Source organism: Aythya fuligula, chromosome 17 (assembly GCF_009819795.1).
Source record: "Aythya fuligula isolate bAytFul2 chromosome 17, bAytFul2.pri, whole genome shotgun sequence".
Taxonomy (NCBI): domain Eukaryota; kingdom Metazoa; phylum Chordata; class Aves; order Anseriformes; family Anatidae; genus Aythya; species Aythya fuligula.
The window spans coordinates 2,460,215-2,476,561 of record NC_045575.1 but is presented as its reverse complement, the minus strand read 5'-3'; the positions used below and the strand labels follow the sequence as shown (position 1 = coordinate 2,476,561).

Here is a 16,347-nt window from a genome sequence, read left to right as displayed (position 1 = left end):
AATTATTTGTTTAATTGTTTTCAATTAAATTATTCTAAACAACTATTGCCATTCTACAGCAGAACCCTTGCTAAAGTTTATAACTGAAGGTGCAATCCCGTAATTCCAGGGTGGTTAGCTTACTCAGGGACTGCAGAAATGGGAATTACTTTGATGTGCTTTGCATACTCCAGGACCAGAATTGCATCTCTTAATCATTCCTGCCACCATCTTCCAGAGAACAGTCCAATTCGGATGAACTGGTTGCATTTTTGTGTCCTACTATATAAAGTGTTTGCAAAGGTGGAGCTATTTTACCTCTAGGTCTCCTTTGGTAATGGATTCTTCTTCCACACGGAACTGAAGGTCTTCAACTTTCCTGTGGGGATAATTCATTAAAATTCAGATAACTTTGAAAGAAACTGCTTTCAAACTGTTTTCAATGGAAAACTGCCAGCAAACTGCTAGAAACATTAAGACATGAGAAGTATTTCACAAAGAACATTGGTGAGAAGGAAAGACACAGCCTTTAAAGAGCAAGCTCTGACAAAGGCATCTTCCTACAGCTGTATGAAGAAAGTACTTGGTAATTTTCTGAGGAGTTAAAAAGAAAACCTCTGTCAGTGTTGTTTCTCTTAGTCCTTCACCCTTCTGCACGCATTCTGCATATTCTGCCACTAAGCTAAGAAACAGAAAGTTAGGAAACATCCAAGATTCCCAAGAGCTTTCTGGTAGTGCACTGGTCCACTCACATCGAAAGTCTAGCATAGACAAGCACATTATTAGCTGTCAAGATGAACTGCAAGATACAGACTGGGAGTGCATGCAGGAACACAGATAACAGCTTGCCTTGTTCATACAGCAGTTTTAGAGCGGGAAGATAGAGGTGAGAAGATGGTAACTGACCTAAAATTTTTAAAAAGCTATTTCCTCCCTTCCCTTTATCTAGTATGCCCCAATGAACAAGGGGCCAGATCTCCTCCTTTCAACATAGTAAGATGGGGCAAAGGAAGAGACAAGCATGCCTTCTTTCCTTTGAATTGCACATGCTGCTGGTGCCTGGAGCTTGGCTGGCAGGTGTAGAAATCATTACATCAAAGGGAGTTACAAGTGACAGATGTCTGAAACAAAAGGACTGTAAGAACTTGTGATTGTCTCACCCCTATGCTTTGGGAAACAGAGGATTAATGATTATTTGACTTCAAGTTGCCGCTGAGACTGACTTGAATACATATCACAAGGAGCTTTCAAAGTAAACAAACCTAGAGTGGCTAGGAGGAAGGAGAAATATTACACTGCTGAAGCCATGAAATGTTTTCCTGGCTGTTAGACGTCACTTCAGTTAATGGGTAGCAGGCAGACACAGCAGCACTGTTATGCTGCTTAGCAACATGCTGAAGGTGAGCTCAAGGCCATGGAGGATTGCGGTGAAATAGACCCCCACTGACCTGGCATTCAGTGAAAAGAGGTTTACAGCCATGCTACCAGAGGTGCTGCAAAGCTTTTTAAAATTATTTTTATTTTTACTTATTATTAAATTAAACAAACAAACAAAACATTGCATTATTTTGTAGAGGTTATACAAATAATTTTATTCCTAACTGCACTGTTTATTTTGCAAATTCATTACAAGTGGGTCCCTCCCAAAAAAAAGGGAGCATGGAAACTGTAATGGAATTACCCAGGGTTTACCATTGGATCTTCTTGTCTGTGTTTTCCAGTTGTAGGGAAGCCTTTCAGAGAGGTTGACATCTGACTAATTCCCAGGGAGTACACAAGCCTACAGCAGACTCACAATGGGTTTCCAAATAGACTCTCACAAAAGCATTTGGAATCCAATATAGCCTCCAATATAGCCTCCAAACAGTCCACTTTAGATTGTCTCCCAAGGAATGCCATATGCTAAGTCTGAGTAGTTAGTCAATCACACAATACCTCAAAAACATTTAATTCCCTCTTCCAGCTGTAACGCATCACCGTATAATTTTCTTTGGCTGTATTATACAGCTATAGCTCTTCTCCCTTCCTAAATTTAAGAGTTTATTTTAGTATTAATTTTTAGAAACTGTGATATGGTTTTGTACAGTAACTGCCCATATCTGCATTATTAAAATTTGTTACCACAATATTTACTTTTAGTGCAAAGTTTGTTTTTTATCAGTTATACTAATGAAGACGATTTTGGGTTACCTTTTCTCTTCCTCAAGCTGATTGAGAAGCTCCACTTTCTCCCTATCAGCAGCTTCCACCATAGCTCGTAGCTGGTCCATTTTTGCTTCCATCTCCAGTACATGCTAATTAGAAGGAATAAGAACAAAATCTAAGTTGGACAATACATGAATTTGTTTCCAGGTTATGTATCTGTACCTCAGTAATCACAATTTGGTAAAGTGATAGGCCAAGGGAGAATAATATTATATTCAAATATGCATATAACAGAAAAAAAAAATAGCATTGCTTCTTGACACGTGAAGAGAATTTGAACCAAAATTTGTTAAATTACACAGATTTGCTATGTTAGCAAGCTCAAGCTCCCACAGGGAAGATCTCACAGGTATAGACTATTTTACTTTTGCAATACTACCTCTTACTCCCAGACCTTTTCAGTAAGAAGATACAATTTGAGGAATTAAGTCAATTGTCTTAAAGCCTCTGTTGTAAGAACAATAGCGTTGATCTTACCCGATCGTGTCCATCTCGAACAAGTGCTAATTCTTGCTCTATTTCCCCTACGTGACTGGTTGCTTTTGCAACTTCTGCCCTCTCCAGGTCCCTTTCTGCCAGGAGCTGTTCAATATGTTGCTGCTTCTCCTTCAGTGCCTCCTGTAGGGCTGTGGTACCAGAAATTTTTCTTGCATACCGGGAGGATGTTTCTGTCAACTTCACAAAGTAAGCAAGTTAAAAATCGTCCTGTATCAAGCAAAAACCAGGGATATCTCCAGACTCTACAAACATTGTGTTAGTGAAACAAATGTTTTCTGTAACCCACTGTACCTTCTCCTTTGGGATTCTTATTAAATAAAAATATTTTTCTTGCTTTTACATTTAAATTACTTCATTTTCTAGAATCCAACAATGGCCATACCTATGCAGTAGGTTGGTTTTGGAGCAATCAGCAGGCAGTGTGTAGGAGACAGAAGGCTAAATGAAAACAAAAGGCTGGCCTCAGTCTAAGGCAGGTTTGGTAGACTCACACAAAGGCTAGCTTATTAGCTTTCTAAGTACCTTTTGCATTTAAAAAAAAAAAAAAAAAAAAGGCACCTTTACAGCAAGTTAATAACATTGTCACTCTAGTTACCTAGTCATTATCTTGGGTCACCAGCGAAGGCATAACATTTCCAAATGCTCTATCAAAAGCTTTTGGATCTCCAACTAGCATTTCATGTCTCTACTATGGGAGTAAAACATTCAGGGTCAAAGGCATTTACCTTGACTTAAAAAGCCAGCCTTACAGCTAAAACCTCATGAAGATGTATATTTGGTATCTAATTAAAGCATATATTTATATCCTTGGAATTAAATTACTTCTGGAAAAAAATAAAATAAAAATCTGAAGGATTAAACTTTAAAGAGAATAGATAAAAATGAATCAAACTGGAAAACTATAGCTAAAATGAACCTTAAGATTTTTCTTGACCTTGCATGATCTCTGCTCCACTGAATGGAACCAGTGCCAGTGAAAATTCATCATGGCCCTGTCTTCTACTTCCTCAAGAGTTTTTGAGCTAGAAGGGAAAGTAAATAAACTGAAATTATGTAGTAATAGTGAGCAAGAGTTGTGAAAACAGCAAAAACTGAATCAAGAAATCTGATACAGCTTATAAAAACTGACCCCATGTTTAGTAGCTCAGAAATTTGCTTCCTAAGTATTAAAAATGAATGACATCTCAGTTAAAGCCTCATTTAAAACAAACAAAGCAATAGACAAAGATTTATCCTTCTGTTGTGTTAAACTTTAGCTCTAATGGTATTACCCCAAAATAGGAATATGTTTTTCTCATGATCCTTTCAGAGATCAAAATGTTGAAGAACAGTTGCCATATACAGCTTGGAATGCTGGCATTAGACTACATCCCCAAGAGAAAGCGTAACACGGATGTATTCTTCTGTCATCACAAAAACATGCTTCCCCTTCTGTTACCAGGATTGCTACAGAACCATTCTAACTCGTCTACTTACAGCCTCGAATGATACATCTCTGATCTATTACAAATACTGTATTCAATGACTTTAAAGGTATGGGACTAAATAAACCAGAACTTTCAACTTTGATGCTTAGATTAGCTGTCTGTCATCCTTTCAGTTTCTGGAGAACATCTCACTCCAGAATGCATTGGTTTTTAACAATTCTAGCTATTCTAGTCATACTTACTTAATTTCTGATTCCATAAGGAATTGAAAAGATTTCAAGAGAAGCAACAACTTCCTTCAGATTTGGAAATAAATGCCAATTGTAACAGACCAGCCCTATTAAGTTATTAGATCACCTACTTTGACAGTTGATTTTCAGGAAGAAGAAAACACCAACAGACCTGAGTAACTGAGAAGACTATGTAAGACCGCAATGGATTCCAGAAAAATTATACTTTTTCCTAAAAATCAGAGCAAGAGAAGTTTGCTGGGAGATTTGGGAAAACCTGTTTCTTCAGCAGCTTAACTTTTAAAGAAATTGTCAAAATTATTTTGACAGCCCTTTTACTTGGATGGTAACCAGATCTTCACATTGCCTGAGAACAGAGCTAGAAGAAAGCTGGAATTTTAATTCCAGAAATAATGGGTTATGGAAGCTTTATTTTTTAAGGCTCAAAACACGCGAAAGTCCTGGGGCATAGCACAGAGCAAAACAAGCGAACATACTGTAAACATTTACACTGTGTAACTGTACCCTCTTCTTGCTGAGGATATCATAGCATACCAAATAAAATGTGGAGGTCCATATTAACACTTCACTGTCAGCCCACAAACTGCCCTGAGCAGGCATTCCCTGAGCCTGAGGCATTACTGAGTGCAACAGCTTCAAACTAGGGGGCACTCCCTAGCGAGAGGTGCAGCTTCCAGGATGGGTTAAGTAACAAAGTCCCTCCATTTGTGCCAAATAAAAATCCCTTACGCTTGTTGTGATAAGGTATTAACCCCATTGCCCTGATCGACCATTGACCTCTGTTCAGTTGTAATCTGCTTCAGTTTTGAAGGACTACAGTTCGTCACCTTCCTGTCCTGCACCTGCTGTCAATGGAGCTGTATGCAAGCTAACTAGGCCCAGATCAGTGAGAGCTGATCTCTTTCCAGTCAGATGTACATTGGGTTTTGTTTGTTTTTAAAGAAAATAATAAAAAAGGTGATCGTAGAAAAAAAAAAATCTGTGCTTTTAACTGCCTTTAAAGAGAGACTTCTTAAATTCAGCTTTCTCAGAAGATCTGTTTTACTGCTGCAACCCAAGATTAGGACATTTATGTAACAGAGTAACTTTAAAAGAATCCATAGTAAGTGTATTAGGTGGAATTAGTACTGTGTTAAAATTCACCTGAGCCACTGTACTTTGCAACATTTTGCCTTTATGAATTCATAGGATTAAAAAACAAATCCAAAATAAAAGAAAGAGGCTTCTTGTCAGCAAAAACTTGATGATTGCTACTTCTATATTTCGCAGCTGACTCATCTGTTTAAGAGTAAAAGAAACCCTTTTACAACTTGACAATTTGAAGCTTCCTGTTTAATGAAACAAGTTTGAGCCATGGAAGCTTTAGTGCGAACCAGATCCTCAAACACAAACCCCATATGACAGAGATTTGTGGTGTGCTAGGAAAAATTAACAACTAAACACAGATTTCAGTCAGAGAACATTGATGCCTTTTCATTTTGTTGGCATCACAAGCCCCTTTCTTGTTGCAATAACTCAGTTAGCCTGAATTAACTGTGTAAGCTTAAATATTCAAATATTCAGCTACTCTTCAGGGCTAGCTAAGAGTTCCTTCCTTCATGCATGCTTTGAATGAAAAAGAGAGCGCAATTAAATGTACATTGTACTCTCCCCAAGATCTGTTCTATTCTCAATTTATGCAAGTAGATCACAGGCAAGTGCCACGTGGATTCTTGCTTGGGAATGTAAAGCATGCAATAGAAAAAGAAGCTTACTAGTCCTGTACGGCTTGGCTTGCTGCTTACTGAAGAGGCCACAGAACTGAGGGAGCTCAGGGAAGATGCACTCGGACTACGTTTCAGGGCTGTGGGAGTCGCAATCACTTTTCGCACGGTTGTCTTCGCTTTTGCTGGTGTAGTCGATGGGAATCCAATCTTTGTAACTTTGTGGACTGGAGCAAATAAACCGTATTTTGGCTGACACTGGAAATACCTTTGAAAAACAAAGCAGACAGATGAGAGTACTAAATTAACTTCTGTCTTTTCATATACACGATCTGGCTTCACAAAGAATTCTAGATAAATAGTCTAACAGTATTAAAGGCCAGGGTAACAGCTGGTGACAGCCTCATCTATATTAGGTTGAGACCTTTTTTTTAAACAATGGATTTGTAAATGGAGCTTCTTTAGGCTGCAGTAGCACTATTACAGCAGACTTCAGAAATTCAACAGAAAAAAACCTCTTGAGCTAGAGCTGTTTCCTACATATTCCATTCAGATTCAAACATGCACATCCTTTCTCTTTCAGATGTTCCTCTGAGCTGCCAACAACAAAGGTGATAAGGAGTTAAAAATAAAATCAGATTATTTAATCAAGCAGTTATATATTTGATTGCATAAATGCATATTTGATTATACAGAATATGTATCTTTGGTTATATAGAATCATAATTTTAAAATGGTAAGTTGTGAACACCCATGTTAAAGTAGCACAATCCTTGTAGAAACACTTTTTAAAGAGTTAAAGAACTGTTCTTTACACCACATGAGAAAGATAATTTGTGATGTGAATATTTTCTAAATATGACTTGTTGAAGGAAGAATCTATATGGTTCCTAGTCTTTATAATGTGGCTATACAAGCTTTCAGTTCCTGCAATGCAGGAGAATTTTCCTTAAATTCAGCTTTTAGATACCTAGAGATATTTTCTTAACTGAGAATTCATGTCAAACTGGGAAACCAAGCAGAGGTTCAAAAAGCTGAAAACTGTGTTTTCCATTATCAGTCTATGAATAAAAATCACATGGGAGTTAGGAGAGAGTAACCAATCCAGTGAACGTGGGGTTGATGCAGACTTTCAGAGATGTGTAGGTGTCATAAAATTCAAATCAGTGTGTAAGGATCCCCCTCCCACCAGCAGTCAGGTTTACAGTCTAACTGCTTCTCTTGATATAAAGTTTAATTTAAGATGTTAAAAAGACAGAGCAAAACAGAGATACGCAAGATCTTTAAGGTGTCTATCTGATGACAAACTAACCTTGTTCCAGCAACAGCTCCATCATTCTTTCCAAGGGGTTCATCCAGTTCTACTCCACACCACTCTCCTTTAGCAAAGTCGGTTTCTCCCAAGAAACGCACAACTCCAGCTTTTGTTCCACCAACCTTGAAGCAATAAGACACACAGCTGTATTTACTGCATTTCCAAATGAAATACAAAATCCAGTGGGAAAGCATTCAGTATGATCACATTCACAAAGCACATTAATGATGCGACCAGTTCTTATTTCAAGCTGCATGTTCTTTTGCCTATGGGTTGTTTTAATACCTTGAACAAATCTTCACAACTAAATTGTTTGCAGAAGATGGAAAAAAAAAAAAAAAAAAAAAGACAAAACCTTTCTCTAGCATTTAATTCTGTCCAGTTTGGTATTTGGGAAAAGTTTGTCAAGATTGAGGCCACAACTCTATTAGATAACTTGATAAGGCTTTATGATTAACAAGATATTCAGCAAGACACGGAATAACCAGCAAACTGAATGCAATAGGATCTGTATTATATTTTCACACAAACTTCAGTCAGCAACAAATGCTTTCTAAGGGCTTCTTATTTTTTATTCTAATTCTGTGAGGAAAAGTAAAAGAAATTCAATGAGAAAAAAGTCGTATATTCTATAAGGAATAATTCAGAAACTACACAGCACAATGCTCTTGCACTTGGGAGAATTTACATAATGCAAAGCACTGCAAAACTGTAGATGCAAACAACTATTTGAATTCTCAGGGAGGGGTAGAATCATTTTCTTGGTTTTTTTTTTTTTTTTTTTCAATAGCCCTAAATAGAAGATTAGAAATGATTTGCTTTCAAACTTAAAAACCTACATCTTTACAGCCATCTTGATCCTGTTCCACTTACTTGCCATGTTTTATAACTCCCAGAGGAGGAAGGAATTAAATTAGGTGAAGAAGCAAAAGGTGTTCAGTGGGACTGACGTTTGCCAAGAAGGGCCACGAGCCAGAGCTGCAGGGTTCTTGCAGGTCAGAATGACAATATGCTGTGCCCTATTGGTGTGAAAATCTGTTCAGCCGGTATCCAGCACCAAGAAAACAAGCAAATGTTGATGAAAACTACCTCTTCAAGAGAGTCACTGGATTCAGTGTGGATGTTTTCAGGACTGTTGTTTTTTTCACTTGTATTTTCCAGCACTCATTACATGATGAGGGATTTATTTCACAGCCTTAGCAGAATGTTAGCAGTAACCTGCTAACACAAAGACTGTAATTTTCCTTTTTATGTGCTGAAAAGTATGTTAGGACTTTATGTAATTTTTCCATTAGACATTGTATTCCTTGTGGGGAGCTTCCCAGGGTAACCAGAGAACAACAGGCTTCTTGTGCCATCAATTAGGGTGCATGATCGCAGTACACTAGATAATTCATTTTAATACATTTGAGAAGTGTTCGCACAAGAGGTTAAGTGTGAGGAGCCTGGAAATGGAGTACATTAGCTTGCATGAAAGCACTAAGTGTCCTCAAAGTACTAAGTTAGATGACACACATTTGTGCTCTAGCTCCTAGTTCATCAACTGCGCAGAGCTGACAGCTCTATTAGAGATCCAGGGCTTCAGCTGAGGGTAAGAAAATCCTAATCCACACACTTAAAGCCTCAGAAAACCAAGGAAGAATAATTAACCCCTTTGATCTTACTGAAATGGGAAAAGCAGATATTTTTCATCCCTGTTTAAGGTGGCAGCCCCCTTTTCTTCTGTCATTAGAGATCTTGAAACAAGACTTAACCTGCAGATTACATTTATGTCTTGCCATAGCAAATCGTTCTCCATGGAATAAAAATACACAAAGTTTACAGTTATCACGAGTCAGCCTAATATAGTAACTAGTAGAAGTAGAATGTTTGGTATTTGGTGTTCTTGGCAGAGAACAGACAAACATCCCCTCTCAAAAAAAAAAAAAAAAAAAAGGCGAGAGTACTGCCTTGGAAAGGAAACTGACCAAAGTGACCAAAACAGTCCCCTGGAATCCAGATCTCCTCTAAGCCTCCAGGGCACAGGGATGAAGAGGGAAGACCTAATATTGTTTTTTTCAAAGTATTTTGTGGGAAAAGCTATCCCTGAAGTCCACACGTTATTCACCCTCATACATAACCTACTTTTTCTAGAGGATAAGTACCATAAACATAAGTATAAATAACATTTAACTGAACAGTGCGAGGGAAAAACATGCATGTGTGTGCTGTCAGGGGTACCAAGTTGTCCTTGTCATTCCCTTTCTAGCAAGTTTTCTTTTTTTTGTTGTTGTTTTGTTTTGTTTGCTTTTAATAACAAGTTAAATTTGGGATAATCTTTAGGTGAAAAGAAAGACTGTTTAGCTCCATGTGTACTGTTTCACTGGTCGGTTTTGTACTGTTTTCTGCCTGAATAAACAGAGTTAAAGCAAAGGAGGCCAGAAAGAACCCATTAAAGAAATGAGGCAGGAAATCTAAAACAATAGCCCAGATAAGGAGCATCCCCTCGCAGACAATAGTCAGGCTTGCAGTTGCACAGAGGGATTCCTCAGCAACTTTTGCAGAAGTGGCCAGGAAGCTTATTGTGGTTTTGTGGCAGGTCAACTACTAAAAAAATAAAATAGATAAATAAAAGACTTTCCAGAGAAAGGTGCCTGGGGAAAGCATGACAGAGCTATCTGAAGCCACTAGTGAAAAGGGATAGTTAGGAGCAAAGGCTCCCAGAGACAGGGAAAATTGTTTGTAGGCTGTTCCCACCAACTCAAACTGGAAATAAACCTCTCAGCCCATAGAGCCAGCTCCAGGAAAACACGGGTTAACCTTGGGTGCAGAACACGCATTCCTTCTCGGTTCATACCTTGGCCCTGCTCACCTTCCACTCTTAGGTAAAAAATGTATGGCACTGATTTGGAAGATACGGCATCCAACTCCCCGCAGGAGGCGATCGGAAGAGGAGCCTTGGCAAGGGCTGGTCCTGGCTGGAGCTGCTGCAGAGGGCACGGGGGATGCACACGGGACCCCAGCCCAGGGCCCGGTAGGAGGGAGCACGAGGACGAATTCATGTCCCGGGAACATATGGGGATGCGCAACATGAGATCCCAGGAGAAGAGCCATGTGACTGGTCTTGTAACCATGGTACCAGGCTTATTTTAAAACAAGACGCAAGGAAGAATGCCAAAGATTTTATTTTTTATTTTTTATTTTTTTCCCCAGACCTAATCGAGCTTCTTTGAATCGCCAGCTACTACAGTTCTGGCTTCTGCAAACACTGACATGTTTATCCTTACCGATAGTAGGAACTGCAGTACACCATGGCAGTAAAGTGCTAATGGCATTGATGAAGCTATCTACAGTTTTGCTCAGCTGTAAGCAAACGCTTTCCAAGCTTTTGGTTTTAGAGACAGGGTCAGCACAAGTTTCTAAAAGCTATATGGAGAAATGGAGCATCAGTACCAAGAAGGCAGTTTTCCATGACCTTGGTTCATTTTAAGTCAGGTCACAAAATAATGGAGCAGAGAAAAGAACTGCCAGACCTCTTTTTAAAATGTTATCACACTCAGTATAGGCAAGCTGTAAAACACAAAGCGCTAATACACCTGAGTATCTAGGTTAGGCTAGCAATCATGGCAAGGTGAGGAAATTTGTTTGGAATTCACTACTGTTATGTCAAACACATGGAAAAAGTGAGTAAGTCCCATTTATCAAATACTAACTAAGCTCACCTTAATTTGCTGCCATGCAAAGTGAAGTAATAAAACAGGTTTGTAAACCTGAAGCGGTTAAAAACTTCAAAAACTTCCTGATGAAAGCACTTTGGGATGAGCATGTCAGACTTCGTGAGAGCGTGTGTAGAGCTGCATTTCTAGACAAGCAGAAGGAGGAAACATAAACCAGAATAACCCAGAAAAAAAAAAAAAAGAAAAAGAGATGGTCTAAACTTTGAGACCACCTTTACTGAAAAGCACAAATCTCTTTGAAGAGAGGATACCCACTTCTGAAACTTTGTCCCCAAAACAGTATCATTTACTCATGCTGGATGAGCAGAGTGGAAAAGCTCTGCCTCCCTCGTGCCTGAGGACTGATTTATGGTGAAAAAGCTTCACTTGGATATTTCCGTGTCTGTGACAGAGGCTGGGCATTTCCAGAAGCACTCAAACCCCTTACACTCAACACCTGACAAAACAAAAAGCACCCAGGCTCACAAACACATTTGAAAAACCTGGGATCTACTACTCAGAATTGTCTTTCAGCTGTTCCTCAAACTTTAGAGGAAGCACTTCCAGCTGGCAGAAGCAATTGTATTTAATTGAATCTTTCACCCACACAAGGCCAGAGGGAACCACCAGGTCATCTCCTCTGATTCTCCCAAAACAGGTCTTTTAATTTCATCTGCTTACATCTGTAATGAACCCTGTAACAGCGCTGAACCAAGCTGTACGTGTTGATGTTTTTAGATCAGAGCTGATAACCATAAGAAAGCATACTTCCACTGGCAGCTTATTTTCATAGTTAATCTCTCCATTATTAAAAACATATTTAGATTTGAAATAAAACAATTTGACTGTGGCTTCTAGCCACTGACTCGCATTAGGCTTTCATCTGTAAGACTGCAGAGCTCTCCTGCAACCAGCATTCACCACGCAAGAGCACGCACTGTAAGCAAGCCACCTCAACTTTTGCTTTCATAGATAAAACAGATTGAGTTCTCCAGATCTTTTATTGCAAGCTACGTTCTCCAGCTTGAGTCATTTTGCAGCTGTGTTCTGAATCCTCTCCAATGTTCCCAACATGCTTTTCAAAACACGAAGGCTGTAGCTTTACACAATGTCCTAGCAGTGACCAGAAGCACGGTAAGCCCTGCTCAGAGGACTACATATTCTCATCAGTCCTTTTGCCACAGCATCAAACCATGAACTCCTTTTCGGTACCTTTGGCTCCTGGATCTTCCAGAGCTGCTGTCCCCTCCAGGAGGGAGCTCCCCGTGGCTGTGACACAGTTTATCTTCTCCTTCTTATGCTTGCACACACTGCCATCGAATGCAAAATTCAACCAACAGCTTGGGCTGTGGGGATGAAACAAGTCCCTCCGGACTGCTCCACGCATTGTTATTTACCTCTCTGACCATCCAGAGGTTTATCAGGATGGATTTACAATTACTTCCAGAGCGAGAATCAAAGCGCTGAATAGCACTGACACAACATCAGCTCTGTCAGTTTTGCCTCCCCTTCCCCTTTTTTGTCTGATGTTGGACAGTTTAGCTTCTACTTTTCCAGCTCATCATATTTCTTTTCAAAATATCTGAGTAACATCAGGCACTTGATCAAGGCACAACTAGAAGAGTGCTGGAGTACCTACCAGACTTTAAACCTACTTCTGTGACTCAGATCTTTCAAACCAGCAATTCTGTGAATAGCAGGATTAATGATGCTGCTTTTCCTGTGGCACTGGATATCATGCTCGAGTGACTGCTATCTAAAAATGTAAGAGTGACTGCAGCTGCTCCCATTTGATGAGAACAGCATTTAGACAAGACCTTGCTCATGCAGATTCTCTGACATGCAAAAATCTGTGGAGGTACAGCAAAGCTCCAAAAAACTTGATTATCTGTTTTTATCAAACTTGTAAGGAGTTATATTTGAAACCCCTACTTTTCTATCAGATTTGGTTGTAGCTAGGTAAAGTTCAAAACCAAGGCCAAAGCAGACAACCGAGCTAATGTGCAATAAGACACTCACATGGATAGGGAGTTATCACACAACCCTCCACTGCCAGAAGAAACCAATTTAATAATTAAACACGATCTGCTCTCAAGGCTCAATTCCTGCAGTCCAGTTATTCACAAAGGAAGTAATATAAAAATCTAACAAGCAATTGCATACTACAAAAGTCACCTGTTAATTTGCCACCATGAAAAAAGCAAAGGCCAAGACTCCAGTAAGTAAATAAATAAACTGTTCCTTCGCCCATCCTGTGCAGAAATGGCCAAGGACAACGTGTTCCTGGATGTCACTCCTTGGGGAAGGGAGACAGAGCCCACACGCAAAAGAAGTTCAGCCTTACATGAACAAACCCTTACCACGACTGCGGGAAGTCGCCTGTTATGGCTGTTTGGTCACAATAACTCACTTGCAATGCAGTTAAATTAGGAGCTGCCAAAACCAAAGGACTCACGATTAGACACGACTTGGCACCTTGCTGCACCGATGATATAAATTTAACATCTTATTCACCCAGAAGCAGACAGGTAACGACACGTCCTGAAAATTGCTTAAAGCTAGCACAAAAGGATAGCTGCAGTTTGTTCAGAGAAAAATCACCAAGACAATGATTTACAGCCAGGCTTCACCCTCTGTCCTTCAGCTATATTCTCATATTCCATGCTGCAGCAGCCATTTCACAAACTAATCTGCATTATAGATGCATACTTTACAATAGCTAAAACACTGTCTCAGTGTACATCCATAAATATGAGGATCCCTTAACTTAACATGACAAAGCCATCTAAACACCTTAGAGTCAACTCAGCTCCAGGATAAGGCAAAAGCCTGGCTGAGCAGCTAGGCATGCCGTGCATTTGCAAGTACAAGTGAGGTTCAGGAGGGGACAGCCACAACGATTGCACGTCCGTAACTTCCAAATCTTTCTTCCTTTTCTATCCTCGTATGCATTATGGCAAGATGTTTTTGCACTGCTCTAACTGTAGCAATGCAAATGGATATTTGCTTTTCTAACAGCTAAATATGGGCTATTTTAGATTTTTAAATAGGCTAAACTCAGAAAATAATTTTCTATTCAGAATGTTACACAAGCTAGAAAATGGAAAAGTTAAAAATACCATATTAGCAACGCAGGATTGCTTTTTAAAGGGAGAAACTTCTCTCAACATGTGAAATCTTTTCCCCTTTAAGAGTGCTGGAGTTTAATCAGTTGGCAGCCTTACACGATGTTTACTTGAAGATAAGTTACATGGGTGGAAACAAATCCGACAATAATCTCCTATCGGCCTCTGCAACACTAAAGAACTTCATAAGAAATAACTAAGCGAGAAATAACTTACAGTGAACGCCATAAAACAGACACAATAAAAAGAAATTAGATGTTATTCATGCGTAGAGAATAACTTTGCAAAAAGGCCCCCTCAGCAGATGCCTATCAATCCATTTTGTAGCCTTTTGTGAGGGAACATATGGACAGAGGCCCGAGTTACAGCTTTCCAGCTCAGCTCCAGAAGCATCAGATTTGGCAGACCACGGTGAAGCTGTAACCGGTTAAATGAATGAAAGCACTTTAATCCTTTGAGAAGGCTAAGGCCCTTTAGGTTGATAAGATGTTTATATATTTATTTATTTACAAATACAGCATCTGGTCCATCCAGCAAAAACCTAAGATGCTCTCAAAGCTGCTTTAACCTTTAGGAGGTGCAACAACTGTCCCACAAAGCGGGTTTCCCCGTTTTATTTCAACAGGTTGGGTTTTGGTTTTCTTTGTTTGTTTGTTTAAACCAACTTTGCATGGGGCTGTGCTATCATAAGTGTTTGCAATGCCAGGGCAAACAGCTTCTCTGGCTGCGACTGGAGCAGGAAACAGAAACCAGCTGAGCCTGACAGCAATTTGTTTATGAAATCAGTTCACAGCTAGGCCTTTTCTTTCCCTACCTGCTTTACTACCTGGTGACAACACCTCCACCGGCACAAAAAGGGAGCAGACAAGAGAGGTCAGGACCACTCTCTCTGCATAGGAATTCCTATTTATACTAGCTTTAAAACACTAAAACTGCAGCCTCATTTTCAGTAGGCAAATCAGCTCTAGCTGTGCTAAACTTTGGACTGCGCTGTCATTAACCCCAGAGAGGCTGGACCGATGCAATGAAGGAAGTGTGGATTTCCCCAAAGACATTTCGTACGTTACAGCAACCCCCAAATATGAGATCAGGCTGCCCAGAGTTAATGTCCTCTCTCTAACAACTAAATCACATCCAGATCCGAGAACATACTTCAGATGTTAAGAGTGGAAATTATGGTTAAGACAGAGCTATTTAATTATGCTTTGCGTTAATAGCTTTTCCTTTGATTCAGCTATTTTTCCCATAAGTTATACATCAATACAACAAATGAAAAGTTGAATAACAATGAGTTACGTGTCAGAAACCACAGTTCTTTAAATATGTACCTTATCTCCCTGTTTTTTTCAGCGTTTCTACATATGAACATGAAGTATTTCATCATACTTGTTAGTGAAAGGAAAAGTACTGCTCAGCTTTGAGTCAGTCAGGCAATTAAGTGCAGGCTTGGTGAGTTTGGCTCAGATACACTGGGATCTGAAGAAGATTTCCAAGCCAGCAGAGAGCTTGTGCACTCTTCTGACCTGATCATCTCTGAGAAGGAGCAAATTATAGAAATCTAAGGGATGTCTCCTGCTGCTGAGGAACATCCTTGTTGGCGTTTATTGCTTCAGCTCATGCATTCACTCAACGTAGTTTGATTTGCTTTTGTTTTGCTTTGACTCCTCCAGAATCTCAGGGAAGAGAAATTAGAAAACACAGCAACTTGACTCAGCAGACATATATACCTTTCAGCACTGCCTGTTTTCATGTTAAGGAAACTTTTTTTTTGTTTGTTTAAGCATGCCAGGCCTCTTGGAAAAACGTGTTCTGCCCCTGGAAAAGCAAGCCTGCACATCAATGTAAAGCTTTGCCTCCTGAATCTTTTCATCTCCACAAGTATTGCATCGTTTTGCACAACCTAACACACAACACTCCAAGCTGGCAGGCATTCGAGAATACGTAGGTGATCACCCCACAACTCCACTTGTTTTCTACCAGGGAATTTCTTTTCCCTGACAACCATCTGATTGAGCATCCCAAACAGTTTGTGTGTCACCACTACTCTTCCTAATGGTATTTGAATTAAGGGAAGATCCTTTACGACTCCTTTCTTTCTACCTAATTAAAGCAGAAATAGATACCTAACATTGAAAACTTCCTTTACTAC

General features: G+C 39.5%; 1 protein-coding gene across 12 annotated transcripts in view; it reads right to left on the bottom strand.

Moving 5' to 3' along the window:
• The window catches only part of CLIP1 (CAP-Gly domain containing linker protein 1), a 67,833-nt gene that overhangs the window by 35,825 nt on the left and 15,661 nt on the right, over positions 1-16,347 (bottom strand). For 11 of the 12 annotated variants that reach the window (XR_004253992.1, XM_032198868.1, XM_032198869.1 and 8 more), the window contains exons 4-8: positions 7,376-7,500; positions 6,115-6,331; positions 2,662-2,859; positions 2,170-2,273; positions 298-358 (exon numbers count right to left, since the gene is read on the bottom strand). Coding sequence is in view for 11 of the 12 variants with exons in the window: in XM_032198868.1 (XP_032054759.1) it covers positions 298-358; positions 2,170-2,273; positions 2,662-2,859; positions 6,115-6,331; positions 7,376-7,500 (705 nt within the window). In the remaining variant the exon portion in view is untranslated. The remainder of the gene's footprint in view (positions 1-297; positions 359-2,169; positions 2,274-2,661; positions 2,860-6,114; positions 6,332-7,375; positions 7,501-16,347) is intronic. The other variant, XM_032198870.1, reaches the window with a different exon arrangement.